This window comes from Hypomesus nipponensis, chromosome 26 (genome assembly GCF_054491055.1).
Source record: "Hypomesus nipponensis isolate SF chromosome 26, ASM5449105v1, whole genome shotgun sequence".
NCBI lineage: Eukaryota > Metazoa > Chordata > Actinopteri > Osmeriformes > Osmeridae > Hypomesus > Hypomesus nipponensis.
In genome coordinates, this window is record NC_140386.1 from 254,661 (window position 1) to 278,145 (window position 23,485).

General features: G+C 40.0%; 2 protein-coding genes across 10 annotated transcripts in view; one reads left to right on the forward strand and one right to left on the reverse strand.

Annotated features, from left to right (window-relative positions):
• Window positions 1-13,297, forward strand: part of slc44a5b (solute carrier family 44 member 5b) — a 38,119-nt gene extending 24,822 nt beyond the window's left edge. For 3 of the 5 annotated variants that reach the window (XM_084692510.1, XM_084692512.1, XM_084692513.1), the window contains 14 exons: window positions 566-649; window positions 794-906; window positions 1,288-1,419; window positions 2,767-2,866; window positions 3,011-3,103; window positions 3,697-3,784; window positions 4,073-4,335; window positions 4,516-4,610; window positions 5,113-5,216; window positions 6,031-6,104; window positions 6,245-6,315; window positions 9,812-9,900; window positions 9,982-10,066; window positions 10,445-11,818. In XM_084692510.1, the coding sequence (XP_084548636.1) occupies window positions 566-649; window positions 794-906; window positions 1,288-1,419; window positions 2,767-2,866; window positions 3,011-3,103; window positions 3,697-3,784; window positions 4,073-4,335; window positions 4,516-4,610; window positions 5,113-5,216; window positions 6,031-6,104; window positions 6,245-6,315; window positions 9,812-9,900; window positions 9,982-10,066; window positions 10,445-10,560 (1,507 nt within the window). In that variant the 3' untranslated portion in view covers window positions 10,561-11,818. Of the gene's footprint in view, window positions 1-565; window positions 650-793; window positions 907-1,287; window positions 1,420-2,766; window positions 2,867-3,010; window positions 3,104-3,696; window positions 3,785-4,072; window positions 4,336-4,515; window positions 4,611-5,112; window positions 5,217-6,030; window positions 6,105-6,244; window positions 6,316-9,811; window positions 9,901-9,981; window positions 10,067-10,444; window positions 11,819-11,925 lie in introns of those variants that run through there. The other 2 variants (XM_084692511.1, XM_084692514.1) reach the window with 1 other exon arrangement.
• Window positions 13,298-13,413: 116 nt separating this feature from the next.
• Window positions 13,414-22,577, reverse strand: LOC146220918 (LIM/homeobox protein Lhx8). Of its 5 annotated transcripts, XM_084692525.1 has the most exons (10): window positions 22,266-22,577; window positions 19,033-19,084; window positions 17,825-17,937; window positions 16,665-16,811; window positions 16,377-16,498; window positions 15,850-16,070; window positions 15,245-15,348; window positions 14,850-14,945; window positions 14,276-14,465; window positions 13,414-14,057 (listed from the first exon to the last, which is right to left on the reverse strand). In XM_084692525.1, exons 3-10 carry the CDS (start codon window positions 17,906-17,908, stop codon window positions 13,978-13,980), a joined length of 1,044 nt encoding a protein of 347 aa, XP_084548651.1. In that variant the 5' UTR covers window positions 17,909-17,937; window positions 19,033-19,084; window positions 22,266-22,577; the 3' UTR covers window positions 13,414-13,977. The 5 variants fall into 5 exon arrangements, with proteins under 5 accessions (XP_084548651.1, XP_084548649.1, XP_084548648.1 ...); XM_084692523.1 differs by lacking the exon at window positions 19,033-19,084 and having other exon boundaries at window positions 15,850-16,067; XM_084692522.1 differs by lacking the exon at window positions 19,033-19,084.
• Window positions 22,578-23,485: the final 908 nt, after the last annotated feature.

Below are 23,485 nucleotides of genomic sequence, written 5' to 3' on the forward strand. Positions count from 1 at the left end.
TGCACACCATGCACTGTGCCAGGGGAAGGTTGCTTCTAGACTGTTGCAAACGCTAGCTGATAAAACTTGGCTAGCTCTGTAGAGGCTAACTGTCTTGTGTTAGAATTGCCCAAGGCTTTCGTATGTTTCCGAACTATGATGAAGGAATAATCCTGTATAGTTCTAATATTTTTTTCCTATTACTTTCATGTATTGAACATGTTAATGTGCTGTGGACAAAACTTGAGACCCATTGCAAATGATCAAGCCCATCTACTGTATAAATTCCCTTGTAAACCTTCATTATGGTGTCTATGCTGCTGCCCTAGACTAGTGACTCATTGCCTTAAAAACATTGCTGCTTCCTAGTGCTACTATACTAATGTTTAACATTGACACATTTATAACGGAGTTCTGCCCACAGCCTGTGAGTTGTGCAAAACCCTTATAAAAATGCCCAGTGTGCTGTGTCAACCAAAAACAATGCCATGACAAGCGAAACAAAAATTTGCTCTAATTCTCTTTGTTTGCTTTCATCCTTCTCTATCTTTCTTCCTCTCTTGTTCCTTTCCCCTTCCTCTTCCAGTGGCATTACCAGTCTGCTTGATGCCAAAGAGGTTGGCATGAAGATCTTTGAGGACTATGCCAGTTCTTGGTATTGGATTCTAATGTAAGAAACACTTAACAGATTTGCAACATTTCATGAACTCATAGAATGTGTTTTGTCCAGTTGTCGGTGATTCACTGCTTTGGATGAATGTGTCTTCTAATCAAATACATGTAAATGTGTGTGTTTGTGTGTGTGTTCTTACAGTGGTCTAGTTATAACAATGGTGGTCAGCCTGGCCTTTATCCTGTTGCTGCGATTCACTGCTGGTGTGCTTCTGTGGCTTATCATCTTTGGGGTTATCGCTGTTGTGGGCTACGGTCAGTATATTTTGTGCAGAGCACTCCATACTGACACATAGTGGTTTCTCATAGAACTACCTCAACAACGGAGCCAATTATCCCCGAAGTGGTCTCTGAAAAAAATATCATCAAAAAATATCAGCCCACGTGTTAAATGCACACCTACACATGCCGAACATCCATGTATTTAGAAGCATGTGGGAGATATTGCCTAAACCTTCTCACATCTCGCTGTTTCTCACACCCACCCACTGCTGAGCACCTCTGTTGTCATGGTGAACTTGAGCTAATAAAGCCCTGATGTTTTTCACCCCTTTGTCTATTTCTTTGTTTTGTTTCTCTCTCGCCATCTATAACCCCCCTCACTACCAACCCCACCCTGTACATACTTTCCTTTAGGTATCTGGCACTGCTATTGGGAGTTCAGCACATTGCGAGGGAAGCCAGACGCAGATGTCACAGTCTCAGATATTGGTTTCCAAACTGACTTCAGGGTTTACCTACAGCTTAGTCAGACCTGGCTGGTCTTCAGTGAGTGAAACCCTTTTCCTTATTCCTCCATAGTCACTGAGCACGCTCTATATGCTTTAAACTTGATTCACAGCACTATATATCTTCAGAATTACTATTGAAGGTTACCTAGAGCAATGGTCTCCAACCCTGGTGCTCAGGGCCCACTGTCCTTTTAGATGTTTCCCTGCTTCAACACACCTGATTTAAATGAAGGGGTTGACATCAAGCTCTCCAGAAGCCAAATAACAACCCATTTGAATCAGATGTGTTTGAGCAGAGAAACATCTATAACATACAGGACAGTGGGCCCTGAGAAGCAGGGTTGAAGACCACTGCTTTAGGTAACCTTCAATAGAGGGTTTTCACGGCGCGTCATCAGACCGGAAGTCGCCATATTGGAGGCACTCTGCATCACAACAAAGCACAGGCACTGAAGTATATACCCAACGTTGTCAAGGAAAATGGTTAATTATTGCCGTGTTTCAGGTTGTACCGATTGGACAGTTTGGACGGATCAGGAAAAACATTTGCAATATTATCGACTTCCAAAAGTTATTAAAAACCAGGGAGAGGAATGTCAGAGATTATCAATGTAAAGGAGGCGCTTGTGGTTGGCAATGCTCAACAAAGATCTACCAGGGAAAAAACAGGATTGAGAGTCACTTGGCTACACCTTGAGTATCGCAATGATATCATACAGTTAAGGTTAGGTATGTTAAAGACATTATTGCATTACTTACTTACAACATAACGGTTGTTGATAACTTGGTACTGAGTCTCCCTCACCCATCCACACACCATCTGGTTATAGGCCTCCAAACCTTTGTAGGATTTAAGGTCTTCCGCTGTGTATGGGCTCTGCGAGAAAACCAGGTAGTTGACTATAATGGGATATGCAACTGAAGGAAGAATCACTGGGTCGTCACGGATCCAAGAGGGAGCTAACTCGTAGGGATCTACACCGCCAATAAATCGTAATTTCTCGAAATGTCGCGCATTTTCTTGTGGTCCAAGTCCTTCCCTATATGCCTTTGCATCTTGGCCGTGTTTTGATGAGCTTTTCGGTTGTTTGGACATGGCTACATTCACTTAAAGTATCAAAAGCGCATAATACTCCATTTTACTCCGTTCAGTTATTTACACTGAGTGCCTCCACAATGCCCGCGCATCCGGGTTACTGCCCAGAATGTGACGTCGGTGAAAACCCTCTATAGTAATTCTGAAGATATATAGTGCCGTGAATCAAGTTGTCAATAAAGTTTTTGAATCCATTTTTATTTACTTTACTTTTCTTTATGTAGAGGTGTAGCCTGATTTTGCTTTTTCTATTGTCAAACTTTTGTTTTCTCTTGTGTTTATTTACAGTGATCTCCTTGTCAGTCATTGAGGTGGTCATTGTGATAATACTTATATTTCTAAGGAGGAGAGTACGTATTGCCATCGCACTTCTGAAGGAGGGAAGCAAGTGAGTGCCCTAAAATAATCTAACTATCCATCCTTCCATATAAACAAAATTCTCATATGTTTTTTTCTTTTTACATAGGCCAATTCTCCAACTACCTTGTTTTATCGCTCTTTTTTAACTGTTTCCTTCTGTTTTTTTTCCAAGGGCAATTGGCTATATTATGTCCACCCTGTTCTACCCGATCATCACCTTTGTGCTGCTGGCCATCTGCATAGCCTACTGGGCTGTCACAGCAGTGTATCCTGTCAAACATGTGCATACAGTACCATCCCAAATGTTGCTACTATGGAAGAAAAGTCTTCCCTCGGTTTGGAATACTTTAGGTCAACGCTATTTGTTTATTTCACACCACGGGGTGGAGATGTTGCATGGTTTGTGTAAAATGTTTTGTGTCCAGGCTAAATTCTCTTCAGTCGTATGTTTTGATATGCAAAGCAGGCTCACATAAGGTTTACTAATGATGATTGGACATTCTGAAATGAATGCACTAGATGTTATCTATGGTCAGGGCTACTGAGTAATTCAATTCCAATTAAGTGACAGCTTCATCAAAAGCCAAAACTTGGGTTGACACTATGCAACACTCAAACCCTTGGAACCTTGTTCACAAAGGTGTTGAAATGAATACTAGTTGAAGCAGAATTTAACTCACTTCAAATATGTTATTGCATAATTTCATCCCCAATAGTGTAGCAATACTGTATGTCATGGCTTTGCTGTCTGTTTCTTGCAAATATGTTTCAGTAAGACAAGTTACTTTGACAATACTGTATAGTATGCATTGTTGTTATATTTTCCAGTGCTACAGCCCTTAACAGTTTTACCCCTAGCTTTTTGGCATCTTCTGGAGACGCAGTCTACAAAGTCATGTCCACGCAGTCCAACTGCATGTACTCCAACCTCACTTGTGATCCAGAGGTCAGCTCTACGTTCTATGTTACATTGTGGCCTAAACCAAATATTGTGTTGGTCTACAGTGTTGAGTGGATTTAAGATGTTTACATTTAGCCTTGTAGTTGCATTGTAATAGGCTATCCTAAACACGGAACAGATAAGTATTAGGAATGATTTCAAATGACTGCTAAATTTGATCAAACAGAACAGTTCAAATGAAGCATGTTGCTTCGAAAGATAACTGTACCCTCACTGTATTGAACCCTGTAAATGAAACCCGATAACAACCACACTTCTCTGGTCTGCCATCAGACATTTAGCCAGACCAATGTCACCAAGGTATGCCCAGGCTCCCAGTGCACATTTGCCTTCTACGGAGGGGAGAGCCTCTACCATCGCTACATCTTCGTGCTGCAGTTGTGCAACCTGCTGGTGTTTCTGTGGCTGGTCAACTTCACCATCGCCCTGGGCCAGTGCACTCTGGCCGGGGCTTTTGCCTCCTATTATTGGGCCCTGAAGAAGCCCAACGACATCCCCACCTGTCCCCTTTTCTCCTCCTTCAGCAGAGCCATACGGTCAGTGAACAGGCGCCCTGGCACAGTACAGTTATGGGGTTTAAACAAATACAATGAGTTGGGTTGGGGTTTTATGATGTGTGCAGGACTATCTCTGTACTGGTGTAGTTTGCAGGGGCTGTGCGTACATTTACATTTGCGTGTTTGTGTGCGCGTGCATGTTGTGTGTGTTTGTTACAGCTATCACACAGGTTCCCTGGCTTTTGGTTCTCTGATCCTGGCTGTGGTCCAAATGTTCCGCATAGTTTTGGAGTACCTGGATCACAAACTTAAAGGTATGCTACTCTACGAACACATTAATAGGAAAAAGGAAGAAAATAAAGCTTTTCTCAACCAATGATTTGGGGGATTTAGTATTAAAGTCAGTTGTTCTATATTGTAGCAACCACCAAGCACTGCGGGGAGCCTCATATAATTTAAGAAGGCTTCATACATCAAACAATTTTACAAAAAGTTAAAACAAAAAAGGAACCAGAATACATGTTCTTCCTATGGGAGGGAACGTACACGGAGGTTCTCTCGATCTCCTGTATATGTTGCGTCAGCCTGGAACACAAACATGTTCCACTGCCTCTCGGGTGGATTCATATTGTTTGGGGGCTGGTTCCTTTTATCCCCGCTTTCTACTCTTATCAGCTGACGGAACGTGGTTGTGCCACCTATCAGCTGATTGGAAAGCGAGAACGGACCCTGAATGTACTGTAGCTTTGTAATGTGAGGATAAACATTAATCTTCTTGACAACAATGGTGATATGATGATGATGATGTCTTCCCAGGCGCTCACAATGCATTCGCACGGTTCTTCCTCTGCTGCCTCAAATGCTGCTTCTGGTGCCTGGAGCATTTCATAAAGTTTATGAACAGGAACGCCTACATCATGGTGAATAAAGGCTTGATTGCTTTTTTCAGACACTAAATAGTACAGGTTTGCTTCCAGTATAGTCACGTCTCTTGCACATATTCAAGCATGTTGGATTTGAATTTGCCTACAAATTAAAGCTCCAAGAGGTAAATGGAGGGGGGACCCATTATCGGCCATTCAAACTCCAACGTTCCAGACCCCAGTATCGGCCAAGACCGTTCCTTCCGTTAAATTGTTGAAGATTGGCTGCAGCAATGAATGAAAGTACCGTAACTCACTGATATGTATACACCTGTTACGTTGATATTTAAGTATATATACATGCCCTCAAACCCTATGTGTAGTATATGTCTTGCGTAGCGTCAAACTTGACATTTCTCTCTTAAAAGCTGTTGGTTAACTACCAAAAGGAAAAAAAAAGGGTTTGATTTTTAAGCTTGAATGTTTTAATACAATGTAGTGACATCACATTTTTTATTTGTATTTTATCTACATTTTCGTAAAATTCCTGACAAGCATCGAGAGCTAGCCAAACGATAATGGGTCCACTTCCGCACTTTCCTTGAGCTTGGTTGACAGTGGTCTTTAGTAATAAGCCAAGGAGGAATACACGCCTCGCAGTAGGCGATTGGCTGGAACAGGATTGCTGGAACATAAATGGTGGGAAAGGAATGGTCTACTTCAAATTATAAATAGTCATTCCACTGGCACTGAACTGTCTGTGTTTATAAACTACTCTTAGAGAGCCTCATTAGCTTACATGTTTATAGGGGATGGGGAAAAAATCGTACCTATTGTACTTTTAACATTACTCATACTTGTTATCTTTTAGATAGCAATATATGGGAAGAACTTTTGCACTTCAGCCAAGGATGCTTTCTTTCTGCTGATGAGGAACGTTGTGAGGTAAGACTGTCTGTGCCTTTCATCTGTCAAGTGAACCTGGGTGTGTCTCTGTTGCTCAGTCACTGTTTGTCTGGGTCAAACAGTGTTCTTCTCCTGGTCTCTGGGATTCTCCTCCATTCTGGCTTTTCTCTCGTCTGCAGGGTGGCTGTCCTGGACAAGGTGACAGACTTTTTACTCTTCTTGGGAAAACTGCTTATTTCAGGAAGTGTGGGTGAGTTTCCTTTCCTCAGTCTGTAGGTGTGCTGATTAAGAAGACTCAATCAACATTCTCTCAGTGTCTTTCAGTTTAACATGTGTTTTATACTGTATATGGTATTTATGGGTAGTGCTGTCAAAGTACCAAAATGTCAGTATGTACCAACCACATGTACCAATACCAGTGACATTTCACGGTACTCAATACCATTTTAGATACCAAAGCAAAATACTAAAAAAGGTTACTCAACAAAACTTTTGTTTGTTGACAGTAACAGTCACCTACAATATCTCAGGCTGTAGCCTACTTATGACTACAACTGGACATTGATAATCACAATCCATGTAGGTGTATAGGCAAAATAATTGTGTGGACTGAGTGTAGACATTAAGCAAACTCAGCAGATGACTTACAGATCATTTGTAGAACTCAAAAATATAAATCTTGACTTGAACATAATTTATAAGAAGTAGAAAGAGTGGATTCAACACACTTCATGGGGCTCTTTAAATGTTGGTCGCGCTACAAGCACAAAGCATAAATATACATCCCAAACTCTCAAAAACTAATCACGACTTTTCAGAGAGCCACTTGCAACTTCTGGTGAGCTGTTTTGGCAACACTCCCTTGCCAGCGTCCGAATCTGAATAGGTACCGGGTAGACCCGGTGCATAGTACAATGGTAACTTCAGAAATCCTAGTATCGTACAGTTTTTCTTTGCTTGAGTACCGACTTGGTACCGGAGTACCGGTTTTGTGACATTACTTGGGTAGGAGATATCTGCCCCAAAGAATGGGCTGATTATTCCAGTCATCACAACCCTTCATTTACATTTTGTCATTTTAGGAAATTTAAAATAAATGAATAGTACAATACAGTGCATCCAGAAAGTATTCCCAGGCCACTTATTCCACATGGTGTTATGCAGTGCTGCCGCTAGCTATTTTGGTGCCCTACGCATAATTCCTTTATGATGCCCCCCCCCCCACCACCACCACAGCTGCCCTGTCAATGCATCCTCATTCTGTGTTTGATATGATGCTGGTTACGGAGTTAATGCGAGCGCGCAATTTTGGGGCCTTTATTTGAGTGCATGATGTATTTTTGTCTCTTAATTTTTCAGCCCCACCCTTACGTTTCTTAGCATGGTTTTCCAAATTAATTATAAACATTTAAAACTGAAAGCATGCAGCCAAGGAGCTCTCCACCTTTATTACTCATTTAAAAACTATTTGATCAATCGAATATAAAAGCATCATAGAATGTACAGTAAAGTAACATCTAGCTGGCGTCAGTTATTTCAAATGCATAGATATTGTTTAACAGTAAAATCTAAATTTAGTTTGCACCTAACATATTTGAGTGTGCTAAAATTAGCAATAACGTCAGCTAGTTCGAGGTGTATGCATAGGCTAACTATACGTTAGCAGCATATTTCCCGTATTTAACAATAATTAAACATGGACTTACCTGAAAGTGATGCACGGGCATCATCTTGCAGTTTATTTATTTTTCTGCCCCTGACTCCTGTTGTCTTTTTGAGGCCATTTTCGAAAAGTTTACCTAGCCTACTGTCAAAGTTCGTCAGGCCACTGAGATAGAAAAGGGCACCCACGGCGAGCTTGGAAAGTTGAGTGTGTATTTGTTTTTTTGTGGGGTGGGGGTGGGGGTGGGGGGGGGCACCATCGTAACGTTTTTTGAGCAATTAAACATATCTCTTGTTTTGCCTGTTGTAATATTTATATAGGCCTACTGAAATAATATCGGCATTATAATTATAATAACTATGATGATTTTTCAGTTGGCAAATTTTTGGTGCCCCCTCAGGACTTGGTGCCCTACGCACAGCGCGTAGTGCGCGTTATGGGAGCGGCGGCACTGGTGTTATGTTACAGGCGTATTCCAAAATTGATAAAATTATTTTTTTCCCTCAAAAGTCTACACACAATACCGAATAATGATATTTTTGTAAATCTATTTAAAAAAATCACGTACATATGTATTCACAGCCTTTGCCATGACACTCAAAATTGAGCTCAGTTGCATCCTGTTTACACTGATCAACCTTGAGATGTTTCTACAACTTGATTGGAGTTCACGATGGTTAATTCAGTTGCTTGGACATGATTTGGAAAGGCACACACCTGTCCATATAAGGTCCCACAGTTAATAGTGCATGTCAGAGCACAAACCAAACCATGAAGTCCATGGAATTGTCTGTAGACCTCCGAGACAGTATTGTATTGAGACACAGATCTGGGGAAAGGTACAGAAAAATGTCCGCAGCATTGAAGGTCCTGATGAGCCCAGTGGCGTCCGTCATCCGTAAATTGAAGAAGCCTGGAATCACAAGGTTCGCCCAGCCAAACTGAGCGATCGGGGGAGAAGGGCCTTAGTCAGGGAGGTGACTAAGGAGTTCTTGGTCACTCTGACAGAGCTCCAGCGTTGCTCTGTGAAGAGGAGAACCTTCCAGAGGAGAATCTTCCAGAAGGACAACCATCTCTGCAGGCCTATATGGTAGAGTGGCCAGATGGAAGCCACTCCTCAGAAAAAAACACATGACAGCCCGTCTGGAGTTTGCCAAAAGGCACCTGTAGGACTCTCAGACCATGAAAAACAAAATGATCTAGTCTGATGAAACAAAGATTGAACTCTTTGGCCTGAATGCCAAGCGTCTTGTCTGGAGGAAACACACCACCGAGCTCATGAGGACATGGAACATTGAGTACATTTCTAGGAGCCCTATCTAAAACCTAAAAAAAAGCTATCTATAATGCGGTTTCCCTTTTCTGTGCTTGCGAAGGCTAGCTAATCGTCCACCCACCCTCCCATATTGTTATACCATTTAACTCCATTGATTTCCTGTATTCAATGTCCAGTCCTCTGAGATGCTCAACTTGAGTGTATCAGACAACTGCACCTTATAGATCTTGAATGAATACATTGATTTTGTCTTGAATTTGTACTATCTAATATGTCTTGTAGCATCAACAAGCTTGTAGCATCTTTCTCAAAAATAGTTGAGGGTGTAATTGCTGCTAAAGGTGCTTCAACAAAGTATTGCGCAAAGGCTGTGAATATTTATGTACATGTTATATTTTCGTTCTTAATTTTTGCTAATCTATAAAACGTATTAAACCATTTCTTTTCACTTCGTCATTATGGGTTATTGTGTGTAGAATTCTGAGGAAAATATTAATTGAACCCATTTTGGAATAAGGCTGTAACATAAATGTGGAAAAAGTGAAGCTCTGTGAATACTTTCCGGATGCACTGTAAAGAGTAAAGGAATGTATGCATAGACAAGGTATATGTACAGTAATAATCATATTTTGATTAATGCGAGAAATGCATTCAATTGATGAACACATAGGCATGAGAATGATTAGATACTGTATGTTGGGATGGCATGTGAGTTCAGATTCTCACAACTCTTAGCATCTGTCCCATTTGTTATTTCGAAGGTCTTGAAAGTCCCTAATGAACATTTGATCTGTGTCCTATTTTCAGGTGTCCTAGCATTCTTCTTTTTCACTCGTAAGATACCAGTAATTCAAGAGGAGGTGCCGTCTTTGAATTACTACTGGGTCCCCTTACTGGTAAGAAGTAATACTTTCACAGCTATGGATTGTTCGTTTTGATCCTCACTACTGACTGGCACTGACTTTTCTCATTTGCAGACGGTGATATTTGGATCCTACATGATTGCACATGGCTTTTTTAATGTCTATGCCATGTGTGTGGACACCTTGTTCCTCTGCTTTTGTAAGTACACTATTTACTTAATGTACAATTACTGTCAATTGACTGTACTTTTACAGTATGACGTTGGTCCCTACTGGCAGAATTTTTGTCTCGTGAATAGTTAGAGCCCTTGACTCTATGCATGATAGGCATGACCTTGGATACAGACTATTCAAAGATTAATCACTCGCTGAAATGCATACGCATGTGGTTCTAGCCGACTTGAACCAAAAAGATTTACTCCCAGCACTAACTGACTTTCCTGCTTAAGCTTCGTCATTTTGACTCTGCTGACTCCTGTTCTCTCCTCTTTTTTCATCCTCCTTCCTTTTCTCTATGTGCTGCTCACCCTCCTCTGCTCCGCGGCTATGCTTCTCCTCCCCCGCTGGCCTGGTCCAGGTGAAGACCTGGAGAGGAACGATGGCTCCTCCGCCAAGCCTTTCTATATGTCCCCTGGCTTACACAAGATCCTGCGCAGGGGAGACCAGGGAGCTAAGCTATACACTGGCTCTTGATACCCCTCCATTCACTTATTAATAGACTTGTACACATTCACACTTGACTGTCTGTGGATTGTGTGTGAACCCTTCAAGAGGAAGGCGTCTCTAGGCTGGACTCAGTCTTCTGAAAAGGAAATGTTTTAGTTCCTTGGAATGGAGTGAGATTTGGCGTCAATGAAAAGGCTCTGTTCACCTTCTCCATCTGTTACTGGCCTTTTGTTGTGCTGTGCATCAGTTCTGTGCATCAGTTCCTTTTAACCTTCTTTGGACTGCTGATCTCTGCCTTACCAAGAGCATTGCAGCACACTGTGTGTGTGTGTGTGTGTGTGTTTGCGTGTGCGTGTGCGTGTGTGTGCGTAGATTAATTTGTGTGTCTACAGAAATAAAAGGAATTGTGTGTGTGTGTGTGATGGGTGTTCAATTGACATTAGCCCAACGACACAAACATCAGACACAAACTGCAAAAAGAGATCTCTATTTTACGGATGCAATTAATGGCTATTGGCAGACTGTAATAGTTCGGAGTTGCAGGATTTGAAGTTGATACAAGGGCACCCCCTTGTGGCACAGCTGTCTTTGTTGCATAGTTTCATGTACTGTATTGGAAAATAACTGCGATAGCTTTTGTCTTGCATGATTTCATCTGATAGCCACCATTATTTTGATAGGTGCTTTTCACCCACCCTAACTGTGACAACTAACTGTGATAAACACAGCTTGAAACTCACATGCAAGTTATAAGACTTTGACACATTTCCTACCTATTTTCTTAGGTGGCAAACTCTGTTGGTGTTTTTAGAAGGCCGACAGGTTCCTTATTTATACACTGAAAAGAGACAGAGACAATGTATGTGTTACATTTCTGAAGACATGTTATGCTTTAGCGAGGAATTAAACTTGAATAGTGCTGGGGTCACTATCTTGAGTTCTGAATGCAGTGGCTTGTAAATGTGCCTAGTTCTTCATGAAGATGTATTCCTCCTTTTATTCCATGGTTTTGGATCTAACCTGAGAACCTTTGGAATACTGTTTATAAAAAAGGATGTCAAAGCCATTTGATTTTTGGTAACTTTTCTATTGAATAGTTCCAGCGTAGTGCTGTTTTTATGACAAGGTAACCCACAACCGTCTGGAGGCTGTTCAGTGTTGATCTTTTTTTGTACAGCAGTGTTTTTGTATCAATGAATCAAATGAAAAGTGTGGTCTCTTTTTAAAATAAAATTAAAATGTTTGAAATAGAACATAGTTCAATTTTCCTTGTATCTTAATCTTACCCAGTCTCCTAGTGTTTTATTTTTGACCATATTGCCAGAGTATTAAAATGTACTGTTGATGCGTTTTGGATGTGTAAGTGTGTTAAACAAGCTCTCCCTTCCCTAGTGGTGGATTTGGAGGTCAACAACGGCACTGCTGCCCGCCCCTTCTACATGAGCAGTACCTTAAGAAACATACTCAACAAAAAGAACAGCAGAAGAAAAGAGAAAAGGTAGAGTGAAGGAGAGAAGGGGTAAGAGTTGGCTGGTTTAAATAATGACCTAAGAAGACTGAAGAGAAAACCAGGAATACTTTGGAGATGTTATGAATCTAAGAATAAACTAAATATGTGGTTTCATCGGTGCTTTTTGGGAGTTCTCTTTTGGTAAGTGTGAGCTAAAGACTGCGTGCCACACTGGTAGAAATGTATATTGTTGGGGCCAAATAATGCATGAATTAGTTGGTATGGCCTGGTATGCACAGCACAAAAGTTGTCAGAAAGGGTGAGTGATTTCTGCCAGACTGGATTTCATGCTTTTCCCAGATTAATGGTGGTCCACAAGGTTGTGCAATTTTAAGAATCCCTGATTATAGTATTGTGTCAAGAAACTAAGAGTTGATTATGGTTGATTGTTAAATGCTTGTACTTGCCATGTATGATTATAGCCCACAAGATCATTTTATTTTCTCATATTGAGAAATGTGCAGTGTCCGTTATTCATCTCTAATTTATCACTGTACTATGAGTATGTAATAGCATTACAATTAAAGTGTTTCATAAGTGCCTTATATGCTTTTTTACAAGCATGTGAAATGTTTAATTGTGTTGAAAGGAAATAATTTGCTTGATGTTTCACTGGATAGAATCAAATACTGAAGTGGACAGATTCATTTTTAACACCATGTGTAGTTAAATAGAAGGATATTGAGTGTTAATGTCAGTGTCATAGTTTCCTATATGCAAAATTAATTTCCTGTCTTTGAATGCACCATTCCCACTTTGTCAATTTTTGTCGGCAAGTTCCCAAAACAATTTATGCACAAATGTATTACAGCTTAACAGTGGTCCACATGGTGTTGTTTTTATTTCGATTTTCATATATATTGATAACTTAATTTCAGTGAATTAATTATGCATGTTAGTGTTTTCTAGTTTAGTTTTTTATATACCCCACTGTTGATATGTACTGTACTGTTGCTCTGACCCTTCCTTGAGATACAGAAATCAGATAACATTGAAGTACATAGTGGTCCGTCCGTCCCCCCCCCCCCCCCTCTGTGAACTTAATTATTTTGTTTCACCTCAGTCATGTACTGTAGAGACAAAGATTATTGTTTAAAGTGTTAACCAAAAAATGTTGTACCTAGATTTTTTATGGCACTGCACTAATTGTTACAGGTCATTTGAATATATTGTAATGTATTCTAAGATGTCACCTTTCTTCTGGACTTTTTGTATCGCAAGTGCTTGTATGTAACTTAATTTTTTTCAAATGTTGTAATAAACAGCTGTTGTTATGAAAAAGTATTTGTAACAAACTGATGCTTGCAAAAAAAAGTGTTTTGACACCACACTTGCAGTCTTTATGTACAGTATTTGATTGCTGTATGTTTTTTTATGGGAGGAGAATCATTAAAAAATGCATTCAACATTTATTTTCTAAACAGGTATCACACATACAGTACATCCAATAAATAAATTAATAAATAACCAAATAAATAAACATCCATAAATTAAATGCATATACATATGATAATTTAAGTTCAAATGCATTATAAGTTTTCAATATTTATCAATGATAATACAGAATGTTCTCAATGCTCGAATTAGTGATTGTCATGAAGTTGAGTTGTGGCACCTTGTAATAAGTACACAAAGGAACACATCCACAATGTCACATTGAACCTCCCCAATACTTTCAGCTTACATGTCTTTCTTTCTTTCTTTCTTTACACAGATATCTCAACCCATGGCCATACACAATGTCAAACTATATATAATGAATTTTAGTTTGTATGTTTGGATAAGAAATAGTGATTTATCTAGTAATCATGACCGTAACAATACGAAACCAACAGAATAATAGTGAGGACTTCTACCGTATGTCTGTGCTTGGGAGGAGTCAGGACATTGTGAATCCCTGGTCGTGCCTGAGGATTTGTGTGCGTGTGTGTGGCTCAAGCATGGGACACAGGCAGAGAGGTCATGGTGTGAGGGGGCAGCAGGGGTTGGAACAGCATAGACGGAGGGGAGTGCACTGTGGAGATGGAAGGCTAGCATTAGTACAGACAGATTACTGTACAACCAGTTTACAAGAACACTCCAAAGGGTGCAACAACAAAAAAACTAGCTTAATGTTCAATCTTGGTTCCCCTTCAAGGACACATCTAGAATGCTCAGAAATCTTACAATGTTCTCCCGCAGCTCAGTAATAATAGTAGTGTAATAACTGTAATGTTCTGGTGCCCTGCTTACCGTCTATGAAGGAGTGGAGTGCAGAAAGCATGGGGCCTTCAGGCCCCCCGTAGGCTGTGTACTGTAGCTCCTCGGGGGTTGGGGTGGGCTGGGAGAGGCGTCCGGCCTGCAGTGAGGTCAACGTGCTGGAGGAGGAGTGATTGGGGCTCACATGCTTCTTATGGCGCGCACGGCAGTTCTGGAACCACACCTGTAAAATAGCAGGAATACTACAGTATTTACCACAGACTAAAATTGAATACCTTGGGGGCACCCCGGTGGTACCACTAATGGGTAAGGCCTTAACACAGGATAGGTTTGATTCTGGTCCAGGCCATATCCTGCATGTTTTTCCCTATCTTTATCTGCTTTCCTGTCTCAAACTGTTTCTATGAATAATGTGAAAAAATAGAAGAAAACATTTTTTTTTACGTATTTGTAAATCAGGCCAGTACAACTTTGTTTGTGAAATATGTTTGTAAAAAAAATAGAAATACAGCTGAAATAATATAACTAATATTCTTCTGATATTCTTCTTTTTCTTAAAAAAATGTCATTAAGTTATAACAGGACTATATTTTCATTCATTACTAACCTGTATCACTCTCCTGCTCAGGCCTGTCTGCTCAGCCAGCTTCTGCAAAGTCTGGGCATCTGGGTTGTTGTCCTGGGCAAACTGGGTTTGCATTATCTGGAGGTGTTGTTAAGGGGTAAATGAGGATGGGAAAGAATAAAAAGTAGACATTCTATTTGTTCTGTGCTAATTTAGCTACTACTTATATATTGTGGTAGCCTATATTGTGTAGAATATTGTGATTTATTTATCTTATTCTTAAAAGCAATACTTAAGTATGTTATTACTATGTTTTAACAATGATACATTACATTTAACTACAACCACTATGCAATTATTTGACAATTATTACAATGTTGCAAGAAGACAAGCACACAACACACAACATCATACATTGACGGGACAGTGGCGTTCACCTGCAATTGGTCTGCAGTGAAGCTAGTGCGTGCTCTCTTTGAAGGCTTTGGCTGGTTCACTTCCTGCTCAGTGGGCATTGCCCCTTCAACATTAACACCAGTTCCTGAAATTGCATTTGTGTTGTTTCTTTACCTTTTCCTGACCAATGTTGAAGACTTAAACATACATAGTATTTGGGATGCTGGATAGACTAGATGCAGAATTACAGTTATTTGTTCAGTTTCTGTTCCCAACAAGACAAACTGTGTATTGTATGGCTTTCAGATATTAGTAAAAAGTACAATCAGAAATTGTAGACTACACTCATTGCTTACCCTAACCAAAACAAAAACAGCTGAAAACATCCAATAAACATATAGGCCTAGGCCTATTATAATTGCTTCCTCTTATTAGTTATTGATATATACACAAAAAGATCCAAAGCGGCCTGACAATCAATTGTTGTAGCATTATTATGTGCTCTGTCTTATGATTTGAGTTGACAAGCATTTTATTCTGTATGTAATCTTTATATGTCTTTCCATGTCATAACGGCATAAATTAGAAGGCATATTTATCGAACTGAATAGGTAGGTAGGTAGCTATACCCTCGCTCGCTGCTTACCTTTTTCAACAGCGCGTTTCAGGTTGTCCAGCATGCAGTCGTAGTGGACACGGCAAAGGACCTTCTCCTCGACCAGCGCAAACTCCTCTCCCGTGGACAGCTGCCTCTTACAGGAGAAACAGGCGAAGCACGCAAGGTGATACACGTTCCCCTTAGCCCGACGGACCCAGTCTGTGGAGTGAATGTTGCGGCCGCAGCAGGCGCACCAGGTGCCATATCTTCTACAATGAAGATAACGTTTTTTTGAAATTAGGTAGTAATATTGGAAGCCGGTAGGCCTACTTGGTTGCATAGCTAAGAAAAAATGCTTACGAATTGCATTGTAAATGATGACAAAGTAGGCCTAGGCCTATATAGTCCACCAATGAGAAGAGGAGGAAAAAAGCATCATTTCATTTCGCTTTGCCAAAGAAAATAATTACTTAACTTTTTTCCTATTGATACATTCCAAAGCTAAATTAAATAATTGTACCTATTGGGCATGCGGTTTCGAATGTATTCTGCTTGGGGCTTTACGTATAACCTACCTAAAGTAGTCAAGTTTGCAGAAGACCTCTTTTTCTTTGATGTAGCAACTGGTATGACTGCCAAGCGATGCCTGGCAAACGCTACAGGAGAGACAACGCACATGCCAGCACAAGTCGTTAACCTAAATGAAAAGACACAACATACGTTTTTAAACGCATTCATTCATGTCATGGTGCACATGCTACCTGCAAACTCAAATTACCAAACGCTACAAGAGATTAATAAACCATAGGATCATGAGCACTCCGATATGCTGACCTACGATGGGTAGGCCTATTGTATTTTACCTTTAGCAAATATTTATCCACAATTTCCTCATTGCAGCTCGCACAAACAGTTCTACCCAAAAGTGGTGCAGATGCCATCGCCTGCAGCGACAAGGACGATGAGCCACGGGAGCACGAATCCTCATACAAAACTTCCACCGATGTGTCCTGAATGGGGGAGCATATACCACCAAAATTATGCATGCGACCGAATCCAATGCACGTAACATATAAATAACATTTTGCAATTTAGCAGAACTTTCAATTCCAGTTGCACTCTAAAAAACAAATTTGATTAAATGCACATCTATTCAAACGAACGGGCATAATGTTTTAATAGTGTTGGTCCAGTGTACGCTATTTATAAATCCCAAAGGCATAATCCATCAAGCGATTGCATGTCTGTGAGGAAATATAGAGCTTTAGCTATCAATAGTTTTACCATTCGATTTTCTCTCCTGACTTCTCTTTCCATAACTTCTGCGTCCCCTTTGCAATCTTCACACATGTCGGCGAGCAATTTGAGGGCTAGAGGGTTTGGTCTGTCAAACTCTGCCAGGCGCCTTTAAACCCTTCTGATATCACATAAATATCACCCCCTTTACGTCTCACCATGACAACCCCAACGACCCCCCAAAATGGCATTTAAAACGATAGACAGTCATTACTTACAAACACAGGCAGCACTTGAAGTAATAGTTATCCAATGTGCATTATGTTCTTGAGATCTACATCTGTGATTTAAGACTGCCTGCACAGAGGTTCACCCTCCTCCTCCCATCAATTCACATGCCAATCAAAACCTGTGCGAGAGGTCGCAGGGAATAGGAATTGATTTATTTAATGACAGCAATTAAAAGACTAAGTTTGATAGAAACGCCCGGCCGGGACAACCAAAAGGTGAAGAGGTCTCATTAACTACTTGAGGTTTAATCGCTGAAAATTTAGAAGGAGTAATTTTTTAGTTATTTCTTGAAATTGTGGAAACATTAAACGAACAGTTTGGCCTTTCCGGTCGGAGGTTATAATTTTCAGACTTGTAGGCTGCTACAATCGCGTGAAAACATTTTATAACAACGATTCTCACGAATCTCTAGCCCAATCAAACTCATACTGTAAAAAAGAGACAATCATCACCTAACATTTTTGCATTGGATTGCATACAGAATCAATGTACTTACCCCATCATTTGACAATAATGTGGATCCATTTTCATTCTCATCAACATTGCAGCAATCCAGTTTTTGCTCACTTTTCCAGTGCATTTCAAATGCAAATAAGTCTTCAGTGAAGCCTATAAAGATCGACACAGATTGAATACAAATAGTAAATAATAGGAACACTCACAAACCATAAACAAATAAAGACTACTGAGAGATGTTTTGTCCTCAACTCTCAGCTTCTTAAGTAGGTTTGTTTTCTCGGGGGCGGAACATATATATTTTCCAGTCTCCTTTGGCCGCGCCTCCCTTCCAGTCTTATATATTTTTCTGTCGAAGGCCAAGCAAAATGTTATTAGAAACGTATCCAAACGTAGTTGCATTTTATGTTTCAACATTTTCGATACTAAGGTAAACATTTTCGTTTTTTCCATTGTGCATGGATTTTTTTTTATTATTATTTAAATTCTAGGCCTACTTTATTGAAAAAAAATGATTGGCATTTGCTTAACAGTGCAGACTACAAAGTTTTACGGTAATAACAAAGTAGATTAATTAATAAATTGGCCTATCTTTTTTAACGGATGTTTATTTTTATTGACGCTGAAACGTTTCTTAATTTGTTTAGTGGTAGTTTCTTTGAATGCCCCCGTCCACTGGACGTGTCTTTTTATGAACCTCAGTTCAATGGAAATGTAAAATCAGCCTGCCAACATCATCATAAATAGTGGAGAGGATTATAAAAAATCTGCTGTTAATTTTAGTTTATATTGTGTTAACTATAAAAAAGGCTGAGTACAATCTCTCTCTGTCTGTCTGTCGGTATGTCTGTGTATCTGTCTGTCGGTCTGTCGGTGTGTCTGTCGGTGTGTCTGTCGGTGTGTCTGTCAGTCTGTCTTTCACTCTTTCTCTTAATGAACACTCAGTCTCGGTGTCTCATGCACACACACACACACACATTGTCAGTATCTTGGGAGGTTCTCTGCAAAGGGGTAGCAGCTCACACTGGCAGGAGCCAGACCACATTGGAGAGTGCTGCTGCACTGGGAAATAGCGTGCATCCATCGCTATGTTTCTTGTTCCACCCTCTGGCAATGAATAGAGCTTATCAGACAACTCATCTCAAACATTGTGCACTGTAGCAGACACTTTTTGATGTATAATAGAGGTATGTGAGGCAACCCCTGTGACCCATAAATATGATGAGAGTAAGGCAGAGTTAAAATTACCCGTAGACTTGGCAGGATGCTCGTGTGTCTCACATCCCAGGTCAGATCGGCACTGCGAAGACACAGATTCAGTTCATGGAGCGTAATGAGTGTTGCAAGGGTTTGAAAACTCTATTTGACGTTGTGTTGACTTTGTGAGGGAGTAGAGCGAGATTCCGAATGTATCGCACAGAATCACACTGAAGACCAGACAAAAACAACAGAGATAAGGTAAAGGGTAACTATCAACATACTTGAATCCAAACTTGTTTTGCTACTTTTGTACATCACAACATGAATGTTTGCTCCTTGAATGTGCCATGCTTGTACAGTAAGTAAGCTCAATTAATAAATGAACTCCTTGAACCTGGTAAATAGAGTTGAAATTCCATCTACTCTGCTTCACTCTTCTCATACCAAAAATGAATGCTAAATGGGACCATTTGGGACAATAGATGAACACTTGTAGAACCATTTTCATGAGGTTCAATGGAGAATCCCATTTGGGACAGAATGAACCCTGAACCAACAATGCACACTTTGAGGTTGTTTTGGAGAAAAGTGTCCCAAATGTACATTTAAGGTTCCAAACAGCACTTTGACATAACAATAGTTGTGTTATACTGTAGCAACTCCAGCACTTGGATGGAAAGTAACAATATTTACCTGAAAATCTCGAGAAAATTATGAAAAGACAGTTTGGAGCCATTGCCCAGCTAGTTTATCAAGCTAACGAAATTCTGGCCCTGTTTAGTCTGGGGATACAATATGTAATAAATACAAAACAATTGTACAGCCATCAATTGATATTTCAGATCAGCATGGGTACTAAAACAATGTGTTACGATCTGTTGTATTGAATTTCCCCTTTAGCGTATATTCATCTCAACATTTGTGACTGTTTTCATTCAAGTATTATATGACAGCATCAATAACCTTTTTTTAAAGAATTTCAACATAATTAGTATTTATAAAAGAGCGTTGTTTCTTGAATCCTTCATATTTTGTAAATGGATTACAATCCACCACCTGCAGCCAAATGAGATTTGGGGCAAAATCATTAGGATAAACAGTAACCATTTGCACAAATGAGTATCCTAAAATCCAATAATTTGCTACTTCCACATAGGCTCAACCTTTGCTTACTTTGGGGTTGCAACTACTCATTTGTTTCATTGAAATGAGTACAAATTGGGGTGGTTTACAATTGACACAACGAGTTTGACGTGACCTTTTCTCCTTGCTGTAAATGGGTACTCGTTGAGACTTAAGGGGGCCTGGTGTTGGCTGGGGGCCGATGAGGGATTCAGGAGAAATCACTGCAGTGAAAATGGCAGTGTAAGAAGGGCCTGATTGCATTGGGACAGCATGCGAGGGGGTGCGACATGCTCGGTCCAATCAGAACAACGTTGGGAAAAAGTGCCCTTATCAGCGAGTAATGGCCCACTTGACAATCACACAGGCACAAAACTGCTCTATTTAACACTGATTGCAAAGACTGCAGCCCCCCCATCCCCAAACCGCATGACTCCCCTAGATCCCTCTGCCACCCTCCCCAGCTTAAAGCTAAGCCGCTCTCCTGAATGGAATTTATAATCATCCCACTTTTTATTTTGAGGCTAATTGTTATTTTAAGACTTCTATTAGGCATTTATTACCAGGAAAACGTTTTCCTTGATTACAATGTTTAATATGGGCATTGAATCTCTAAATTTTTCAGCTTGATGAGAAGGGAATGTTAAAAAGTCTACATATTTGTTTGTCTTCCTGTTTGTATGCTTGATTGACAATCACCAATATTTTCAGAAGTATTTTTTTTGTTTTTGTTAAATGTGTTTTGTTTTTTATCATAATGGTTTTCCAATAATCAAAATATAAACCAGCCTAACTATAATTTGTTAGGTTTTTAGCAATGCAAGTGGAATTGAGTTGGACCACCTGTACCCTTAGATATATATATATATTTTTAAGACTTACCCCACCTGTAATTATTAGACCATGACAGACACATCAGATGCTTATTATCATCCTCTGCAACTACTGACTTTGTTAGTAATGCCATTAGCCACTGTTAAGGTAACATAAATATTCTCCTTATAATTCTTACAAGACAGAAACAAAATATTGGTTGCAGTGGAAGGATATATTGACATTTTATATATTTACAGAAAAAAACGCTAGCAGCCCATTACATTTAATGACAGATCTACAAAGATCTTCAAAACTTCCACTTTTTATTTGATTGATCCACAGTGGTGTTGATTGTCATCATCCATCATCAATATTTCTTGCCTAGATTGAATATACAAAAGTTATTTGTAGTGAAAACAACCATGTTGAAAAATGAATCAATCTTGATCATGCACAAAACTGTAGCAATAACTAAATAAATGTAATGTGAATAAAAAATTGAGCACAAAAGGGAATTTGACACCAGCAATATAGTCTAGACTATATCCCAGAAAACCACAAATGTTTAAAGGTGACATGACATGCTGTTTTTGGATGCTTTTATATAGGCCTTAGTGGTCCCCTAATACTGTATCTGAAGTCTCTTTCCCGAAATTCAGCCATGGTGCAGAATTATAGCCACTACAAGTAGTCCCACAATCAGCTTTCCTCAGAACGCGCTGTTTCTGTGTCTGTAGCTTTAAATGCTAATGAGGAGGAGAGGGGCGGCAACATGCGCTAATGTTTACAACGGATGTATCGCAATGGCTCATAGCCCCCGTTGCTGTAAGATGCCTCAAATTTAGCCATTCTCTTCTGATCACCCTGGTTTGCAGAGGTGCACACTCATTCATTTCAATGTGGAGAAAGGCGGATATCGCGAGCCATAACACCAACAGCAGAACGGTTATCCAAATAACAAAGAAGTGTACAACACTGGCGTTACAGCGTTTGTATTCACACACACACTTGATGCCATCTACCTTTACATTAGCGACAGTAACTCAGCTGGCTCGTAGCCCCGTTGCTGTAAAATGCTTCGAATTTGCCCCTTCTCATCTGATCACCCTGGTTTGCAGAGGTGCACGCTCATAATAATTTTATATCGCGCACGCCATAACTCCAACAGCATAACGGTTATCCAAATAACAAAGAAGTGTACAACAATGGCGTTACAGGGTTTGTACGTTAGCAACAGTAACTCACTCAGCTGTTAGCTGCAGAGCTAATGTTACAGCCACATTCTAAGGGTAGGTAACAATGTACAGTAAAGCAACACAATTATATAGCGTTAGTTAACTTACTTGTCCAAGTTTTGTAGCTTGACCAAGGAGATTTAGTAATGATCCAGAATTTAATTTCAGCAAGGCCAGCTTTGTGTTGGCTCAAGTTGAGGAAACAGTAGTGGCTGAAATGTTTGGCGCAGACATGCAAAACTTTGGGAAGTTGTGTCGGCGCATTTCCAGCGAAAATAAAATTGAGATATTGGTTGTGCAGAGGCTCGGATGAAGGAATTAAATAAAGATTTGAGCTTGCATTTGTACATCCAAGCACTGAGCAACTGTTGTGCTTCGTTTGTTTGCTTGCCATGATCTCTCCAGGAAAAACCGATATCGCACTTGCCCTTGCACGGTGGTACTGTAGCTCAGTTTCTAATGGGCGGGCCAGATGATCTGGGCGGGCAAAACAGAGAGAGGGGAGGTAACCTTTCTCGTATCTACGTCACTTGGAGGAGATTTTCAAACAGAGCGTTTAAGCCTTCATTTTGTCAAAGGCGGAGAAGAACACCCAGGGCTTTGATTAAACCTATCGAAAATTCTAGCCACTGGGGGACCAAAGGCAGGGTAGGGGAACTCATATTAATGTTAAATAACCTCATAAAATGAAGTTTTCATGTCATGTCACCTTTAAAATGACATATCAGTGCGGTTTTGAATAAGAAAAGGTGGATTGATATCAAAACTATCTTAATCTGAAATAAGATGCCTCTCTCAGTGCAGAAGGCCTATGTACTTCTGCACTTAGAGAGGCATCATTTGTTACTTACTACACCATCAATGCAACAAATCCACAACAACCACAACCAGACCTTTACCAGCCAATGTGTTGCTACTGAAATTTTACCCTCACATATTGTTCCCCAGGAGAAACAAGACAACAATCATTGTCACAAGCAAGGTACACAAAGAGATTTATCCAGTGACTCTCTTTAACAACTGCTTTATCTATTTATAAAGAAAGTCGGGGTCAGTGTGGACAGGTTTCCAGAGATTTTGAAGAGTAGATCGTAAGGAATGTCAAGACATCTTTTGATAAATTATCGAAGTATATGAGATTGTATCATGTTAGTGAGATAAGTATATAAGAATTCAATGCCCATGCAAAAACTGTAATTTGTTCATTAGTTTCATGGTTAAATAGGTATATTAATTACACATTTTTAATTAATTGATACGTGGTGTCTGGACAGGAGAGGGAGAATAGGTTCACGGAGGGCCACTGGAGCTGGAGCAGATCCAAGTTT